Source organism: Falco naumanni, chromosome 12 (genome assembly GCF_017639655.2).
Source record: "Falco naumanni isolate bFalNau1 chromosome 12, bFalNau1.pat, whole genome shotgun sequence".
Classification (NCBI taxonomy): domain Eukaryota; kingdom Metazoa; phylum Chordata; class Aves; order Falconiformes; family Falconidae; genus Falco; species Falco naumanni.
Window position 1 is genome coordinate 962,896 of NC_054065.1, and position 19,386 is coordinate 982,281.

At 49.9% G+C, this 19,386-nt stretch overlaps 1 protein-coding gene and 1 long non-coding RNA gene across 8 annotated transcripts in view; both read left to right on the forward strand.

Annotated features, from left to right (window-relative positions):
* Positions 1–4,444: 4,444 nt before the first annotated feature.
* Positions 4,445–11,739, forward strand: LOC121096157. The gene is made up of 2 exons (XR_005830363.1): positions 4,445–5,067; positions 11,105–11,739. It is a non-coding gene; the product is annotated as an uncharacterized LOC121096157 (long non-coding RNA).
* A 3,147-nt stretch (positions 11,740–14,886) lies between these two features.
* KIZ (kizuna centrosomal protein) overlaps positions 14,887–19,386 on the forward strand; it is a 51,144-nt gene continuing 46,644 nt past the window's right edge. For 5 of the 7 annotated variants that reach the window (XR_005830332.1, XM_040611561.1, XM_040611562.1 and 2 more), the window contains exon 1: positions 14,919–15,026. Coding sequence is in view for 2 of the 7 variants with exons in the window: in XM_040611564.1 (XP_040467498.1) it covers positions 14,940–15,026 (87 nt within the window). In the remaining 5 variants the exon portion in view is untranslated. Of the gene's footprint in view, positions 15,027–19,386 lie in introns of all 7 variants that reach the window. The other 2 variants (XM_040611564.1, XM_040611565.1) reach the window with 1 other exon arrangement.

Genomic DNA, 19,386 nt, shown 5'->3' on the forward strand with positions numbered 1-19,386 from the left:
CCCGTGCCACGCAGGCAGCACCCGCCAGGCGCTCAGGGCAGGCAGCATGGCGCTGGTTGTGGGACTGGGTGCTGCGACGCTGGTGGCCGGACAGGGCTTCCCTCGGGGCCGGGGAGAAGGTGAACAACACCAGGAGATGCCACAGTGCTACCCTTTCCTTGGTGGCTTCACCAGGAGGCTCGTTAACACAAAAATGAGGTGTCCGCTGGGTTTGTTAATGGCACCCAGTGTGTAAATTTAATTTTCCTTCTCATTGCACTCCAGCAGAGTAATTGGACATACAGGCCAGGGCAGGGACAAAGGATGAGGTCAGTTACTTATCTGGCAAATGTGATTATATGCAGCTCTGAGGAGAGGTCTGGAAACCACATTCCCTGGCTGTGTCCCGCAGTGTCTCACCCTACGAAAAAATCCTGGAGCATGAGCTGGAAACGTGCTCCCTGTGATCCACCCCAGGAGTTGATCCCCTTCATCAGCGCACGGCCAAGAAGCACACCCGCAAGGTGCGTGAAGGGCAGCTCTTCCCCGAGCGAATGCACCTTGGAAGAACACAGCTGGGTTTTGAGCGGTAAGCACCCAGCTCGAACTGCCGCGCTCCCCTGGCGCGGTGGCCTCGCAGCACCGTCCCAGCACAGCCTCTGCGCTGGGGAATGTCTGCAGTGCTGAAAGGTCCGTGCTGGGCACCCTCATTACGGTGGAAGGGCACTGAGCCTAGCACTTCTCATCAAGCCTACTCAGAACTTCGGTGTGGTTTTCAGTGGCTTTGAGCACTTCTGTTGCGCTGTCATGGGCAGAATTTGGGAGTTTTTTGATCATGGGTTGGTCACAGCAGCAGGGCTGCTGGCGACAGATGGGGTGTGCCTGTCTCACAGGGGGACAAGGGTCTTTGGGCTGGAGCTAGCAGTGCTAAACTAGATTTGAAGGGGGGAAGGAGTAAAACCAGGCTCACTAGAGATAAGCCCGGGGGCAGCACGCCAGCGTTTGAGGGATGGTGTGCTCACGAGGTGTGCTAGCGAGGTCTGTCAGCACGCCATCCCAGCGGAGGCAGGGGATGGAGATCCATGTGGCAGCAAAGACTCAGGGGTTATTGATGTGTTAGAAACCATGGAAGTGCCTGAGAATGGTCATGTAGGAATCGGGGTTTCTCCTCCAGAAAGGTGGTGGGATCAACAGCCCAACTGAAGTGCATCCACAGCAATGCGCAAGGCACGGGCAACACACAGGAGCTGGGAGCCACTGTGCAGCAGGAAAGCTATGACGTAGTTGCCATCGCAGAAACATTGTGGCCAGGCACTGGCACAGGCTGTCCCAGGAGGTGTAGGCGCAGTGCTTGGGGACATGGTTCAGCGGTGGCCTTGGCAGTGCTGGGCTGACAGTTGAACGTGATGGTCTTAAAGGTCATTTCCAACCTAAACAGTTCTATCGACCAGAAAAAGGAACTGTTCTGTGCACTCAGTTTAGCCCCGTGAACACAGGTGCTGCAATAGCAATCTGAAATGCAGGGCGGCTGCTGCGTGGGGAAGTCAGGTTGTTTAAAAGATGGGCGGTGGGGCAGGAAGGACCCTGCCGGGTGGCCGGCACCCACTCCTCAGTCCGCTCTGCTCCCGCTGCCAAGGAGGGCAGCGGGCTGCAACACACTGGAACAAATCAGCCTCTCCATTCATCTTCATTAGCCACGAGGTTTCACTGGATCCGAGCTCGCTACAAGTGGGTTCCCAGTATCCGTGTAAATCCTTCTCCATGTATTCACTCACATTTATCAGTAGGTACCAGAAGCAACACCAAAAGTACAAGCCACGCCGAAGAGGAAATTAGGGAGGGCTATCCCGTGCCTGCGCAAGGTTATCATCTCGATGACGCCATGGAGAGTGGAGCCTTTGGGTATTACCCCTATAGTTACTGTTCTCGGTTGTGCATTAAATGCATGCATTTAAAAATAAATCAGGCGAGTTGAGAGCTATTGCAGCGATGCGAGTCATCATCGCGGGTTGTATCGGAAGGTGCGGTGGTTGGCCTACATGGAGCCGTACGTCTACTCCGCACTGGGATGGATGGAGACACGTCAATTTTGTAAGATTGGATTTCCCCTGGAAATCAACGGGGGAAAATCAAGATGCCCTCCTTAGGCTGGAATTTGGATTTAGCAGAGCCACCTGCTAAATCACCCATTCCTCCTTTGAGACCCGGGCAGGGGGACAGCCAGGGCTCCCAGAAAAACCTGTCCCTTTGCCAGGTTGTTGTGTAGGAAAGGAAGGAGCCGGGGGCTGTAAATCCCGCACGGAGGGAAGGGGCCCCTGCCAAGACACAGCGAGAGCTCTCCGGCTCTCATTTGCGTGGGCACCCACGCTCACTGGGCAGCCTTATGCGGGTCAGCTAGAGATGAAGAGCCAGCCCCCCCGAGTCGGGGTGAGACCCCCAGCCCTGTGGCATGCCCGGCCCCCACCGGGCTGTTTGCTGGGGACGTGGGAATCCCCCAGCCCGGTGAGCTGCAGCCCGCCCCGCGCGCTGGCACCCCTGCACCTCATCTGCAATGGGGGCTGGGGGGGGAAGCTTTTATTAATTACTGGTAATTACTTATTTTACATATTGTTATTGATGGTTATTTGTTGCAAGTAGCTGATTATATTTAAGAGATAAGGAGGGAAAATGTCTGCCCGGGCGGCTAAATCACTGGAACAAGGCTACAAAGCCCCGACCGCACGTTGCAGACCTTGCCAAGTGTTTCAAAACTGAATAGTCATTGGGTTGGCAGATAATTCAGAAACTATTTGTATGAGCTGTTTATCAAATTATTAACTGCACAGATGTTGTTTGGTTGAAGAGCAGCTGAACCTTCTCTCTGCCAGCCGTGGAGACAAAGGTCTGCAGGAATAATTGGAGATGTGCATTGAATATTAAATTAATTTACTGCTCTTAATTCTTATGCAAATCCTGACCTCTGATAGAGCCTATCAATTACCCTGCATACAGGGAAAAGAAAGGAGAACAGTTTCTTTCTTTTCTTCCCCCCCCCTTCTTTTTTTCCTGTTGTTCTTCAGTTTGTGGTTTTTGTTTCCTTTTTTTTTTTTTTTTATTATTCCCCCCCCTCCTTTCTGAAAAGGAACTTGGAAATATTTGGGGGAGGGAAAAAGCCATTTGTGGGAGAAGCAAAGGACCGGGACTATGTAATTGAATCTCCCGGTTGCAGTGCCGTCCTCTGGGAGTCCGGCCGCAGTTTTTAACACAGCGGGGGGGCGGGGGGGAGGCCTGGGAACGGAGGCCAGGGCCAGGCTGGGCTCCTCGGGCTGGAGCCGGAGGGGCCCGACTCTGGCGGCCACCGCGCCGCGGGGCCGGGCTGGGCGATGGCTGCAGCCTGCGCTGCCCGCGGGGGGGAGCGGGGGGGCAGCCGGGGCCCCGCTCTCCGGCTGCCGGGGGCTTCGGACGGGTGAGCCGGGGAGGGGCGCACGGCGCTGCGAGCGCGGCTGATTCTGCCGGTAATTAACAGTGAAGAAGAAAGGCAATTTGTTGTCAAGTCTATTGTGAGATCCCAGGTAAAATGAAGTACGATTTAATTGGTCCTCGTTAAAAAGAGCTATTTTTCTAATATGGAGAAAAGGCCTCATCTTGGGCACTTTTTTTAATTGGGGTTGTGTATGCGCTGTTTAGTCAATGTTTAAAAAAAGACTCTGGGCCTTATTCTTTCATCATATTTTCTAATAAGGATAAATAAATAGGATGAATAATGCGATCGGTCTATCCCTCGACCTCTGAAAGACCTCAGCAGCGAAATGATGTTTCAAGCTCCTTTCGTCACATCCAATATGCACTGCCTTTCAGCTCTCCCGCAGCCCAAACAAAAGCCATACAACAATATCAATTAATCATGCAGCAGGCAAACAAGGAGATTTATTCCACTACAAATAGCCTCACAGAGAGATGCTGAATGGGCTTGATTAGCATGAGAAAAGAGGAGCAAAACTCCACAGTTCAACAGCTAAAGAGCAATTTGATGGGGCTGGGATTGGGAAATTACTTGATTAGTGTCTGCCGGAGGAGAACACGATTAGGACGCGAGTGCAGCCCCGCCGCGGGGATGGGGGGCTCGGGGCGGCCTGGCCGGGGGGGCAAGTAAAAAGGAGGGGAAATAAAAGGATATTTTTTTTCCCCACACGATTTTTTTTCCCCCTCCGTAAATCCCGGGAAGCGCTGGGAGACTCCGCTCCCCCTCCCACGCAGCCCACTCGGGTAATTTCATTTATCCCGCAAATCTAATTAGTAATCCGCGGATGACATTAATACCGATATAATGAAGCCTGTGATGACCAGATTAGCGAGCGCGCACTGATAGCCTTAAAGGCACATCGCACCTTGGCAGCCGCGGGACCCAGGCGGGGATGGGGGAAAAGCTGGCTTTAAGGGGGGGGGAGGAAAAAAAAAAAAAAAAAAGGCGGGGGGCGGTGGGGGAGAAAAACACGAGTAAAACCCGCGTAGGTCGGGCTGAGCGGCTCAGGCGCCTATGAACGAGCCGGCACTTCGTGGAGCGCAGCCTGCCCGGGCGCCCCGGCCCGCCGCTCTGCGGCGAAGAGGAGAGGAGGGAAGAGGGGAAGGAGGAAAAAAAAAAAAAAAAAAAAAAAAACCAGAGCCAAAAGAGTCGCTCTGCAATTTATTCCAATGGGTGGCTTTTAAGAAGCTGGCAATTTGAGATGGCTGGGTGTTATTTAGTGCAATATGAAATCAAATGATCCTATTTCTCAAATAACAGTGTCTGGGAGGAGAAGTGAATGCTGTGAAAAGGTAATTGTCTCCTGATGATATTTCCATTATACCCCAATCCTGGCCTAAATGCGATCAGCGTCGGGCTGAAATCGATACGGGGAGGAAGGACGGGGTCTCCCGGCCGGCGCAGGCAGGGAGGGATGGAGGGGAAGGGGGTCCCGAGGCCAAAGCGGGCGGGGGGCGCATCCCCAGCGCTCGCTCCCCGTCGCCCCCGCAGGAGGGCTCCAGGGAAGCGCGACCGCCGCCTGCCCAGCGCCCGGCCGCGGGCGGGCCCCTCGCCGGCGGGTCTCGCTGCGGAGCGGCCGGAGCCAGGTAAGGAGCGCGGCCGGAGCCTGCCCGGGGGGCTCGGCGGGGGGAACACGGCGCTGCCCCAGCCCCTCCCCGCGCCGGGCCGCTCGGGAGGGGGCTCGGGGGCTGCGGAGCCGGTAGCCGCGATCTCCCTACCCGCCTGGCTGCGGCCGCGGCCCCTCGGGCGGGGCGGGGGGAAGGAATCCAGCCCCTTCTACCGGGGCAGCCGGGTACCAGCGGGCTGGTACCGCCAGAGCCCAGCCTCTCGGCGCGCTCCCCCCACGGAGCAGCCTTCGGGGGGCTCCGACCCGCCGCCGCCCTCCCACCACCCGAGCCCGCAGCCCCGCGCCACACGGCAGCCTCCGGCCAGCCCCGGGGCCGCCTGAGCCGCTGCCTTTAGCCCTTGGCGGCCACCGCCGGCCCCGCTCGGGCCGAACGCCGGGAAGCAGCGGGATGAGCCCCGAGGGGCGCGGTGCTCGGCAGCGCTCAACCCCCCGGGCCGCCGCCGCCGCCTGATTTCTGACCGGGAGCGAGCGTCCCTGTCGCTGGCCGTTACGCGGCCGCGCTGTCGGGGTGATAAAATCGCCAGATTTAAATCACTGGAGGAAAACGACGGGGGGGAAAGAGAGGGAAAGGGAGGCGGCAAGCAGGGAGCAGAGGCAAAGGAGCGGGACCTACCTGCGCCCCTCACGCCGCCGCAGCTCCCCGAGCCCGGGCCGCCCCGGGGCACCCACGCCTGCCGGCGGGTCGCCCCTCGTCGGGAGTCGCCGTGGCGAGAGCAGGGGTCGAGCAGCTGCTGGCTGCAACCCCCAGAGCCGAGTGGCGAGGCGGGGTCTTCCAGCGGCTCCCGAAAACGATCCGCGTCGCCTCCCGGGTGAAGAGATTTCCCTTCGGTTTCTTGCGCGGAGCTGGGCGGTTTGCTTTTTTCCTGGGTTTTTCTCTTTCTTTTTAAGCCACTTCGCCCAGGCTAGCGGCGGGGGGCTCGCTGTGGCCCGGGGGGGTGCGGCCAGCCCAGATTTCGCTCTGGCCTTTGGCTAATTGCTGCTTATTTAATTGCTATTAAAGGCTTGGGCGCTCAGGCCGTCGCCGGGCAGGCTGGCAGTGCGTCCTTGGGTGCTTCGGGGTGCAGCAAATAAATGCACTTTCGAAAAAAAAAAAAAAAAAAAAAGCGAGGGGAGTGTTTTAATTGAGCAAGAATAAAGGCTTGCTCGTTAAAAAGTTTACTGGATGGTTGCAGTTGTGCTGCTCGGGGTGGGCTGTGTGGCACCTGAAGGCACGCTGGTGCTGTGCAACGGGGGGGCAGCTGGAGGCGAATGCTTAGGGCCACGTTCGGATGCTCAGGTCTGTTAGCATCTGTCCCCGGGGTCTGGCCCTCTCCTGATGGAAGCAGAGCACCTCCGGGCCACCATCCTGCGCTCTGGAGAGGTTCTTCGTGGTACGTGCATCTGCAAACTGTCGAAACATTTTTGACCTTAAGCCTGTAAGTCAGTCCAGACCGTTGCTGCTCGCAGATCCCACCTGCATGCCTAACTGACACAAGTGTTTCCTCGAAAGTAGAGCTGAAATGAATGTTCAAGCACTATCTAAATGCGCTGTCAGAATATTTTCTGTCTCCTCAAGCCTTTTTGCCAGCTTCTGCTTCAGGTTCCTTTTTATGTTCAGTGCAATTATTTACTGTTGCATACACTAAATGGAGCGCAGAGGGCTGGGCCCAGTGATGCCGAGCTCTGAGCAGACACAGTTTAATTAATTTCATAGTCTTATGCTTGTTTTCCTGCTTCTTAAATGAATGAACAGTTTATACAAATGGATCCTTTCATTCATCACAGAACAATCTTCTGTACAAAACAGGTGGGAAAATGCTTAATAAATCACAGAAAAACTGTGTGCTCTGGGACAGGAAGTGAAAAAACCCCTGTCCACTCAAAACTGGATTTCAATGAAATGGAGAACTCGGAGAAGCAGCATATATTTACTGCCCCAGGTGAAATCTGGTCTCACTCCGCAGACAGTGCTTGCTGAAAAACAAGACAGCCTCTCTGGCCCTTCACAGTGTCCAGACGCTCAGCTCCAAACCTCAGACAGAAGTAAAAATAAAATGGAGACAGCAGCCAAACAGTGGCTGGGAATTAGTTCAGGTTTACATCTAATTCTAGTTCAGGGAGGCGCATTTATTTTCCATGTATGCCGATTTGCTCGCTTTTGTTTTAAAGAGTGGCCAATGACTTGCAAACACTCGGGCTGAAATATTAACACCTTTAACAGGTTTTAAATATTTTGGTTTAAGTTGGTGAGGTATTCTCAAGAGACTCAGTGTTTGTCAGTGTCTGTCTACAGAGCAGCACCTCGCTACCTGTGCCGTCAGTTAGGGACAGTCCTCGGATCTTATTTCCCTCGTCCAAAAAAGCCCTGAACTGCAAGGCTTGCCCAAGTGCTTCGCTTCATTTCAAACCCTTGTAGCTTGGAGCACTTGTTGAACCTGATGACAAGTGCATCAAAGTGGCTGACAATTAGGAAATAAACAAATACCATTTGAGGCATTTTTTGAGCAGAATCCAGTAACACGTAGATTAGCTTATTGATGTAGTTATCATATTGAATATTATTCATACTTCTGATGCTTCTGCTGCACAGCAGTATTCCCTGCTTAGTAAACATAACATTAACTCACTATGCAAAAGGCTTCATTAATCAAAATAGACAATAGGCCAGACACTCTCCCTTTGAGTCTGGGGGTTTGGATCTTCCAGGCTTTTTACCTTGTCTAAATGCCTTGTCCCTGCCAATGCGGAAAGTAACTCTTCAAAACAGATCACTATAAAATGTGGTGCTAAAAGGAAAACATTATCTAATTCAGTTAAAACAATTTCCCAGTTATTTCATATTTTCCCTTTAATTTTTTGTGACCTGTAGAAGAAAATCTTTTCCAGTATTTCAGTCAGTACGTGAGATTAATCCACTCATTTGTTAAAATACTAATGGAAGAGCCTGAGACGTCTCTGTCCTTCAAAGCAGCAGCAAGGGTTAAGATCAAGAGAGACGGAGTTGACTGGCCAACCCGTGGTTGTGCTCCTGCCTTACCTGTTGGAGATGGGGAATGGACGGTGGATGGGGAGCTGGGAATGACATGGCCTCCTGAAGGAGGATCCTGGCAAAAAAATGGCACCCTCTTGAATCTTGACTCGGTGCAAAAGACCACACGTTGAAGGCGAGGTAGGGCACTTTTGTGCCTAGGAAAATGTTTGGGCGCAAAGTCTCCACTTTGCAGGCGCTCTGTGGTGTTGTGAACATACGGCTGCACGCTGCGGGTGCAGAGCGGGCAGCGAGATGCTCAGGCGCACCGTGTCGTTCATTTGTTTGGAGAGTTATCTGGCAGATTCGAGCCCCACGATGGATGTTCTCCATCCCACGATTTGTAATGAAGCTGAACTCTCGGTGGTCGTGGTCTGCAGTGTGCGGCTGGCTCTGCCTCATGCTGGGCTATGGCACCTGGGTCAAGCTGCAGCCTGCGTGGCAGAGGAATGCTGCCTGCTGCCAGACCTAAGCGGGCAGCTGTGAGATTGATTTGGGCTACGTGTTTGTGAAGGAAGGCTTCTTCCTGCTTTCTTTTTGGTTTCTGCAGGCCTGAGAGAGGCATTCCATAATGATCCAAAATAGCACAAAATAGTCTTTCCTGCTCAGAAACACAGCAGAACTCTTTCCGACTAAGCAGCAGAAATGGAAGCAGTGGTTGGTTGTATGGGACACTCCAGAACGTAAGGTGTGGATGAGTTCGGAGAAGACAGGAATTGAGCCTTTTGATGGTTGGCTGCGAGTGGTCTAGTTCAAACTCAGACACTTGCCTCACATCTCAGAAAACCAAAATTCAGTTCTCATTCCTTCAGGGATGGGGAAGCTCAACACCATCAATCTCCTCTTTCCTCTTCAAACAGCAGACACTTAGATGGAGGGTGGTTAATTCCTAGTGTCTCCATCTTAGAAACAGAAGTGACTCTGAATTATTGTGAAAGCAGAGTGACCTGAATTCTCCCAGGCATCCTCTCCAGATCCTTGGCCTTGGAAGAGCCTGAGTCGGGTCACACCTGATCCCTTCTGGTCTTAGAGCCTCACATGCTGTGTAGGAGACTCCACAAGTCCTTAGAGACGGCTGGAGAAGAGGGATGCTTCCCGGCACACAGGCTTTAAACTGGTTCCCTCCCCGTGCCATGGCATTTCTGTTGCTCATTAACAATGTGGAGTTGTAAACAATGGCGTGTGCTTGTATCTAAATTCTCCAGTATTAATTCAAAATTACTTGACAATGACATTACTAGAGACTTTTCAATTATGTCAATAGGCTTTGGATAAGGCCCTTACGTTCTTAATAAATATTATATAGTTTTAAATGCTGTAGTTGCGTTCTTAAGGTTTTTATTCAATCAGCCATTATCGTTGGCTTCTGTGTTAACAAGTTCTTGCTGGAGGAACTCATTTCACCTGTCCTGTCGACAGCAGAAAATACCTTCTTCAGTAAGACAATGTATTTTCTATTTATGCATCAGAAACGAGTAATAATAGGTTTCAAGGAACTGTAACATTTAATAAAAGCATTTTATTACATTTAAATTTATTAAAATTTAAACATTAAATTCAACATGTTAATTACTATTTCCGTGCATTGACACTGACAGTCGGAAATGGATCCACACAACTGCTCTGCTGAGATATGTTCACTGGTGTTATTTGCTCTTTGATTACTAATACATTATTAGTGCTCTTCATTTGGGACTTGATTCATTAACAAAAAGACTTATGGGCATTATGTAAATTTTTTTTATGTCTTTTACATAGCTACCAGGGCATGTATTATGAATCTAATTGAAAAAAAAAAAAAAAAAAAGAGAGAGAGAGAAGAAAATTTATTCAGTTCTGTTCTGACTTGTAGGCAAGCTAAATGTACGGTCACTCTCAGAAATCAAATAAGCGCAGAGAGGAAAAAAAACTCTCTTCAGCACATCACAGGCTATGTTTCTGGAAATCCCTTTTCAGAGGAACCACGCACAAACCCCATCCTGCCGTGTTTGGGCAGAAATAGCAAAATGGTGGCAATGAAATGTTCAGGCTCTCTCGTATCTTATGCTTCTGTCTGCTGTGTACATTGGTACTCGCAGCTAATCGCCCCTTTTGTTTTCAACCAGTGATTTCTCTTTCATGCTTTTGAATATATGATTTGGTTTACTCTAATCCAGATGTCAAGCAATATTTGTATTTTCTCACGTTAAGTGAAAATCAGCTAAAATCAGAGAGGGCTCTTAATCTGTAAAAGCTCATCGTTACCATTACAGCAACAGTGCGAGTGGGGTGGTTATGCAGAGGCTGGGGGGGGGGGAGGCTTTGTCCCAGGCACTCTACATGAGGACACAGGCAATTTCTGCCTTATATAAAGAGTTTCCTACCTTTCTGGGACCAAGCAGCATCCCCTCCATTTTCTGGCTTTAGATCAGAGGCTGTGGCAAACAGGCTGCAGCAGGTACAGACAGTGCATAGATCTGTCGCTCAGGAAAACCAGCCAACCCCTTGACAGCGATTTCTGACAGATGTAGTCAAGGGCTGGGGTAAGGCCAAGGGTGAGGCAGATGATCTGTAGCACCTGGGAAGAAAAAGCATCGGGCAGAGAAAACTGTGGCAGAGATCTTCGGAAAGATCCCAATAGTCAAAAAGGCAGAAATGCAAGATTTTTCCCTCTAGTTTTTCTCAGCGTGGCAGTGCCTTCGAGTCCTGCCATTCACCTCACCACCCACTGCAGACAGCGGGTCCTTCTGCAGATGGAGCTTCAGGCTGGAGCAGCCCCTCTCGCAGCGGGGAAGGTGCCCTGCCAGCCATGGTAGATGTGCTGGCAGCAATGTCCTAAAGTGTGGGGACACAGGGTGACACCTTGGGACCCCAGCCTTTCGCTGGAAGAGAGCAGCACAAGCTGTCTCTGGAGGCAGGTACCGTCAGTCCCTCGCCCCCTTTTTTTTCCCCTGCAAAGATGTATTATTTTTCACTTTCTTTTTCCTCTCACCCCTTTTTTCTCCTGCAGGTGAGCACCGTGTGGCCAGATGTTCATCACAATGAGGTGGATTCTGCACCTTCCGGGGTACTGTTACATCTCCAGAGGAAAGCAGGATGCTAAAAGCACACATGGTTTCCACCCTAAATTAAAAAGAGTGTGTAAAGCTGTTAAGATTAGTGCACATCAATCCCTGCATTTGAATCAAGAGATACTTTCTCGTTTGGCAGCGATTGGGGGAAAAAAAGCATAATTTCATTCAAAGTGTATTTAATAAGACAGAAGGAGACAGATTTCTTTGACAGTTTTACAGCTCTTATCAGATTACATTAAAATTAAATTAAAACAATCTAAAAGAAGTGTTAAGTACTGAAGGGAGAACACAAACAAAACACTCCTCTTTGTAGGCTTTCAGGGATGGGGTACTGATGTTGGTTATCAGGGATATGAGTAACAAGATTATTCTTGAGTCAATTATGAGCCCATCAAGTGTCAACGCCGGGATCATGTCACTGGCCTGGGGCTGTGGTACCGCAGAGGGTGAGCACCGAGACAAGGAGTAGAGGGACAAGAGGAACAGAGCAGGAATCATATTGGGGGGCCCTCACTAAAGTCATCTTATTTTGTGGGCGTTTGGGTTTTTTTTAATAAAACATCAGAATGTTTGACCCTGTCTGCTTTTCTTCTGCTTTCCTTCCACTTTTTTTTTCTTCTCCTTTGTACTGGCCACAGCACTGGGACTGGTGAGGCCAGGTTAGCACCATCCCCGGCAGCATTACAGACCTCTACCCCCTGCTGCAGTTACCCCAGCCCCTCCTGGCCTCTCTTCTCCGCCAGCACCATTTTGCCACAATTTTCTCAGTTTGTCACCATGATCCCTGATGCTCCCTCCCAGCTCCTCCCCAGTTAGAGGACTCTGCCAGCCCTTGCCCGCTTCTCCAGGTAAGGGATTTGGAGCAAGAGATGCTGTGGGAGGCAGGCAGGGAGGTGCGGAGCAGCCCACCTTCTCCCAGGCGGCAGCACTGGTCATGGGTAGGTGAGCACCCTCAGGACCCCGGCTCCTCACATTTGTTCCACTGTGGACCACCATTAAAAGAAAATCTGCTGGGGCTGAAACAGCACGAGAGACAAATAAACTGTGCAGTCCTACAAATCTGAGCTGTCAGGTGGAGATCAACCCCTTTCAGCTGAAACCTGGAAATCTTACTTTGGGAATAAGGTTTTCCAGTATGTAAATATAATGTATGCTTGTCATTTTAAATAGTACCAGAAGCGTTTGAAAGTTTTGATATTATTTTAGCAAGCACAAATATTTTCAAAAGCAGTGTAGTCTTCCAGAACCAAACCTGGTATGTCACAGGTACAGGCTGAAGAAAGCCAGATTCTTTGCCTGTTTTGAAAAATAACAAATTTGTCGTATATGAAAGTGTTTTCTTGTTCCAACGCCATATAGCCTTTGACAGCTTTCTTCACTGACAATCAGCGATGCATTCAATATATGTGTCAGCCCAACAGAGCGCGTTTCATGGCTGACATTCTGAAATAACAAGTTTTTAGTGCCTCACCTTGGTGTCAAAGGGGAGACTGTTTATTTTGACGTACATATTAGTAAAGAGAGCTGTTATGAGGGACCTTCGGGGGGGGGGAAGCAATTTAACCATGAAAACCTTTTTATTTCCATTTTATCTGCTCCCATGACTGAGCAGGAACATCATGCTGATACAAAGGCTCTGGAGAAGTCTCAGTACTACAAGTATCTCAAGGAGGGTGGGGGGATCATGTTCACAGCTGAGACGCCAAAGCTCCATTTTTTCACTCCTACATATATTTTAAGGAAAGGGCAAGCTGTGGTGGACCTCGGTTAGAAAGTCAAGACCTGGGGAAAACATGCCCAATTGTGGAAACTGAGGCAAGTGCAGACCCAGATCTCACTTGTTGGTTCTTGCGAAGATGTGAAGTTGCACCGTGATGGAGGTCTCCATAGCTCATCTTTGCTTTCAATAAACAGCAGAGTGAGGAAGAACAGTATGACTTTCGTCACAAGTGTGTTTTATGTGAATTCAATAATAAAAGGCTCCCAAATCTGCAAATCCTTTGCATATGTATTTTCTTGAGTAGGTAAGCTCTTACATGAGCTAAAGCCTTCCATATCTTATTGAGCCATTTATTTAGCACGGATATGCAAAGGCTAAGCCAGGCAGCAGCCATGGTTATTCAAGTGACAGAAGCTAATTTGGGGACTGTTAAGTACCACTACATCAATTCAGCAAAGCTTTTTACTTTACATTCAAATTTGGTTTCTCTGGGTTTGACACTGTGGGTGCTGAAAAACACTAGGAATGCTGCTGGATCGTGACACTGAAACCCAGTGGCAGAACCCTGACCCACAGGATGGGGCCGCCTTGCAGCAGCACCCAGAAGCTTGTCCTGATGAGCCCCTGAAGCCCCCAGCTACTGCCGCATCCTCAGCCATGCCATGACTACCTTGCAACTACAGCTGATGCTTTTATGTGGCAGTTGTTGGACAGAAGTTCTAATGAAGGGTAATTATGATGGTGATCTCATGCTAATTGTATACTGATTGCTGTTCTAATTATGCTTAAGCATTTCACAGCCATCCACAATTTTGTCTATTGATGTAGCATTTCTTCTTAATTCAAATACTCTCATGGTATTTGAACTTCATGGGGTCACTGGAATTTAAGCACTAATTTGGCAACTTCCTTTCAAAGGGACCTAAGTTTTTATGTGAAGATGAAAAAATTGTGGGTTTCCTCTCTGCTTCGTTTGCCAGCTGGAGATGTAAATGCAAGGTCTGTCAGAGCTGGTCCAGCACTCAGGGAAGGTGAGGCTTTTTCCACTGGCCAATGGATTTTGGTGACAGGACATCAAAGAGCTCTGCCAGCTTGACAAAGTGGCAATTCAGAGGAGAAGGAACCAGGAATTTTGTTGACACATTTGATTTCTATACAAACGGAAAGAATCCATTTGCATTTTCTTGGTTATTTTCCTGAAAAACATACCGTACAAGAAATTCAGTAAAACCAACTATTCAAGTGGGGCCCTGCTTACCATAATTGTTTGTCAGCTCCCAATTATTTTTGGAGTTAATGTCTTGGTGCCTTGCATTTACCCCATTTTCTGGAGATTACTGCCTTGCCCCAGGGTACTGAACAGGCTGGGGCCCAGCTCTCCTCAGCACCAGTCCGGAGAATTGACTGAGCACCACAGCCATCCTAACTGCTGTAGTAATACCTAAATTAACAGATTTATTAACATTAACATTATATTAACAGATGAAGCAATAATTTAGGATTGCATGTTTAAAATCTCAACAGTCCCCCAAAGTTACGCCACAGATTTCCAACACAATGGCGGGGAGACCTCTTACAGCCCTCACACGCGTGCCTGCTGTCTCCTGCACTGGCAACGCTCACATAGTCGACATATTTTAAGCCACTGAAGGCTTCAGAGGGCCCTAAAGGCATACAAATGCCCTCAAGGCTGGCCCCGGGGCAGCCTCTGAGGAACGCTGAGGGGCCGCTGCCCAGACCCCGGCCAATTCGGGGTTTACTGAGCGAGCGGCAGGGCCCGGTCAGGGCGGCGGGACGGAGCACGGGCACAGCTCCCTGGGCCGCAGTCCCGCAGGTGCCTCCCTGCTACGGACGTGCGCACCTATGCGCTGTGTATGTCCGTATCGTGCCTATAGACACCCGCATACGCACCGCTGCCGGCCCGCCCCAGCGCCGACCGCGCCGCAGCACTGCGGAGGACAGCCGCGCGCGCGGGGAGGGGCTTCCGGGGCGGGGCCGGCGCGGTGCACGGCGGGAGCCGTCGCTTTGGCCACCGGCGTAAACAGCGCGGCATGAGCAGGCCGGGCCCGGCCGCCGCCGCCCCCCCCCCGGGCCTGCTGCCAGGGGCTCGGCGGGCTCCTGCGGCGCCTCCGCGACAGGTGAGCAGATCGTGCGCCCCTCCGCCGGCCTCCGCCCCCCGGGCTCGCCCCCGGCCGCGCCCCAGTGGGGTAAGGGGCACCGGCACCCGCGGGCCTCCCCGCCAGCCCCTGCCGTGGCGGCCCGGTGCGCCCGCGGCTACCGCAGGGGCGGCGGCTGCCGGGCCTCTGCCCTGGGGAGGCGGGGGGAGGCGGCCGATGCCGCGCTGCCGGAGAGCTGTAGCGGGGTGATGCGCGGGGTGATGTGGGGAGTGAATACCTGGGGGCTTCTGCGGGGCGGGGGTGGGCAGCCCGGCGGCCCCGGCAGCGTCCCGGGGCGCTTTACGGCACGGCCTGGGGGGCGCCTGAGGCGGGCTCACTGCGGGCACCCGGCTGGCGGCGCGGGTCGCTGCTGCCTGGGCTCTGGGTCCGGGGGGTTCTGAGAGCGCGGCAGGCCTCCTGCTGGTGCTGCTCCTGCTGGTGCTGCTCCTGCTGGTGCTGCTCCTGCTGGTGCTGCTCCTGCTGGTGCTGCTCCTGCTGGTGCTGCTCCTGCTGGTGCTGCTCCTGCTGGTGCTGCTCCTGCTGGTGCTGCTCCTGCTGGTGCTGCTCCTGCTGGTGCTGCTCCTGCTGGTGCTGCTCCTGCTGGTGCTGCTCCTGCTGGTGCTGCTCCTGCTGGTGCTGCTCCTGCTGGTGCTGCTCCTGCTGGTGCTGCTCCTGCTTGCCTGGCCGGGTCTTTTGGAGCGCTTCTTGCAATATTTACAAAATTGTTATTTTAAGCAAACAAGCAAATGATACAGATGCTGGTATTGTGGAGCTGGCTAGCTGATGAATGGATGTGTACAGATGTTTCTTCTACAGACACCTTTTTAATCTGTAAAAAAAAAAAGTTTTTTTATGTGTTTCAGTTTAAGATTTATGATATGCCTTCAGGAAGAAAGCGTGTGCGGTGATGCAGGCTTTCTGCTTTGGCCTGAGAGATGTCCGTCTGTGGTCAGTTCCTCTGAAGCTCTGCGCAATTAGTGATGCTCCCGGCCTTTTACTCGCTGCAATAACCACAGTAATTGGTGTCAATTAGCACTTTTTTCTGGCCAGAGGAAGTCTCTCGAGATCATTTATGGTATTTAAGCAGTACCTGTTTTCCAACTCCTGCAGAAGACTTTGATTTCTGGGTCTTGTGCTGGTGTCTGAAATGTGCGGTATTAGCAGAAATAACAACACCGTGGCCGTGAGAATATGAATGTGCACATAGATAGTGCTTTTACAAAAGTGTTGCGTTATGTCTTTGCTAATATCCTGTTCTGGTCTGGAAGACTGCTGGCAAGCAAAACGGGAATAACTTGCTGTTTAAAAGACCGGATAAGAATATACAAAGTATACTTTTATTGTATAGAAATTATTAAAGATGTGGGCCCTAGATAGGGAGGGCACTTTATCTAAATTGCAGTGTTAGAAAATGAAGAGTGAGGGCAGATTAAAATCTGAGCGTTCTAGACTGCATGCTGCTTTAAACTATGTCTTTGTATGCAGATGTCCCTCGTGTTTAGGATGGGAGATGTCTTGTACTTCCTGAGAGCCCTGTCTGCGTGAAGTTGGGTCACCTCCTTTGTAGCTTCTCTGTTGTCTGAGCTAAGGCTGAGCTCACCCTGCACAAATGGACTACCTACCCCTCTCCAACTCCTCTGAAACCTCTGGGAACATAGGATGTTTCAAACATCTGCTCATCTCTCTAATTCAGTTGCACTGAAACATTCAGGAGTTATTTGAGGAAGGGGAATTACAGACAGACAGCACGATGGCATAAGCTGTGCTTCCTTTGGAGATCCAGCTTAACAGGTCTTGTGATAATAAATAGAACTTTTTTGCCTGGCAAACTTCTGTTGTATGTACTTTCAAATATAAAATAAAATATGTATTTGTACCTGGTGGTGGCGACAAACAAGGAGTAATTTATATTTTTTTAACCAGACTGCAAGTTGTATGCTGCTTTTGCCTCTGGGAATGATGCTGCAGAGGCAACTGCCTCTGCAGAATTCCTCAAAGTGATACCTTCTATCTAACCAACTTTTTAAAGTGTAAAGTATAAAAACTTTTGTTAAGTCACTGGAGCGTTTCAGCTTCTTAAATCCTGCTTTGGAATTCTGCACTGATCTAATGTCAAGTCGCCTGTTCCTAAGACCTGAAGTACCCAACAGCTGTTTCGCCCCTGACGGCAGTCCTGCTTTCGGTTCACAGCTGCGCTTAAGCACACGATGAGCCACTACTAATAAGCTGTTTGTGCAAGATATTGAGTATGGTGAGGATGCTACTGCTTGGTTATGTCCCTCATCTGACTAGGTGAACTAGAAGGGAGTTCTCGTGAACATTTCTTTTCAACCTATTCTCATAATTATTTTTTTTCTTTAAATATCTAAGCTCTGTAGTGCTTGAGAAATTAGCCACCAGATATTAAGCTGCCAATAAATGGTCAGTGTGGACTGCCTTGAGACTTGTGCAAAGAACGTGTAACTGTGCTTCAAATTACATGTTAGACTCTATTGGCCATGTTTTATTTCCCAATGCTGGTACTTTGGCCAATCTAAATATAAGAATCACTGCGTGCATAGGCCTCTGTACACAGGTCAGTGGTATCTGTTATGAGCAAAATTAGAAAGAATTAGGCTTGAGGTGTCAAAGACCTTACGTGAATCGGGGCAGAGGGTTTACCTTCTGCATTTTATACAGACCTGACCATGTTGTGATTACTCAGCACTTAATCTTCAGTGGTTGCCAGTGAGAAAGGCATGTGGGCAATGACTTAAATGCATTATATAGTTAAGTGCTGTACTTAACACTGTGACTAACTTTGCAATTAGCTTTGCTTTTCAGACAGTGAGGCCAGGTGCTTCACACTGAGGGGGATTTGCAGTAAATGTGTGCAAATGCTGAGATGTCCAGAACAGAGAATGTAAACCAGGTAGGGATTATTACTTTCAGAAATGTCAGCTGGTGTCGGTTGTATGTAGAAGATGGTAACAAAGAGGCCTCCTCTAACCCACCCAGGAGACCAGCAGCGTCAGCTAAGGCTTGAGCAAGCTCTGGCCAGGCTCCAGGCTGGTAAGGTGGATGCAGCTGAATGCTCAACAGTTGATTTAATGCCAGATTGGTGTAGTAAAACAACTGTAAAAATAACATTTCTTACTTTTATGGGAAGATTGCATTGTGCCCAAGTGTTGCACAATTTTCTATGTACTTATCTCAACAGGGTATCATGACAGGAGTACTGTTATTCCTACATTATGGATGCGAAACTGAAGCACAAAGAGACTAAGGCCTGGTATCTCAAAAAATATTGAGGCATCTTAGTCCTGCTGGTTTAAATGGGAGGTGAGGGATCAAATATCGCTACAGATTGATGCCTGGTGAAATGACAGAGATTAGAGAGAGCTTGCAGCTGACCAGAGAATTCAATTCTGCTTTCAAATCCCAAACCAACACTCTGTAGACTGAAGAATCAGGGTTCTTTGAAAATGAGCCACCTGAATCCTTAAAAAGTTCTGGTATGCTATTTTTGCCCATTTAAGAAAAGGTTGATAACTGACTGTTTGCACCATTTTAATCTAATGCGAAACTGCGTGAACAAATAAAACTTTCAGGTGGAAAGCTTTCCTTTTTCATGTAAAAAAGGAGGCTGTGGTGCAGCGGAATGGCCAGGACGATCCCTGTATTGCTTTAAGCTTCGCTTCTGTCGCTGACACAAAGAAACTGCTGAAACCTCGCCAGAGCCTGGGCAAGAAAATCTACAAGTAAAGTCTTGATTGCCTCTAATTCAGTGCTTGGACAGAGCTGTGTTGCAAAACACCACAAGCTGTGCTGTAACCATTTTAGGCATCCGTAATGATGATACTCAAATGCTGAGAGGCTCTTAGCTGGTATTTTTTTATACTGCTTTGTCTTGCCTTGAGAAGACCTTACTTCTATATTCATGTGCTGTCTAAATATCTGTAACAGACTAATGAATGAGATACTGAAAATCCACACCGGTAGGAGGGAAGCAGCCTTTCAGGAGCTAAGGAGTGTGATGTACTACCCATGGTATCAAAGAATGAGAAATAGGATTGGAGCCAATGGCTGTTTGCATCCATTGGCTTTTACATCCATCAGGATATCGGTGATCTTCACTGAGTCATGAAAATTACTTCTAGAAGTGTAAAAACAAGATCTTGAAATCTGCTTTTGCTTAGCTGTCCATCATGTTAAAGGAAATTGAAAGGATGAGATCCCAGATGAAGCGTGGCTTTTAAATTGCATACATGACATGAAAACCTAATCTTATTTCAGACAGTGGCAGGATCAGATGGGTAAAATGGATGCCTTGATCTCACAGACTAAGAAGCAGAAAGGGTTT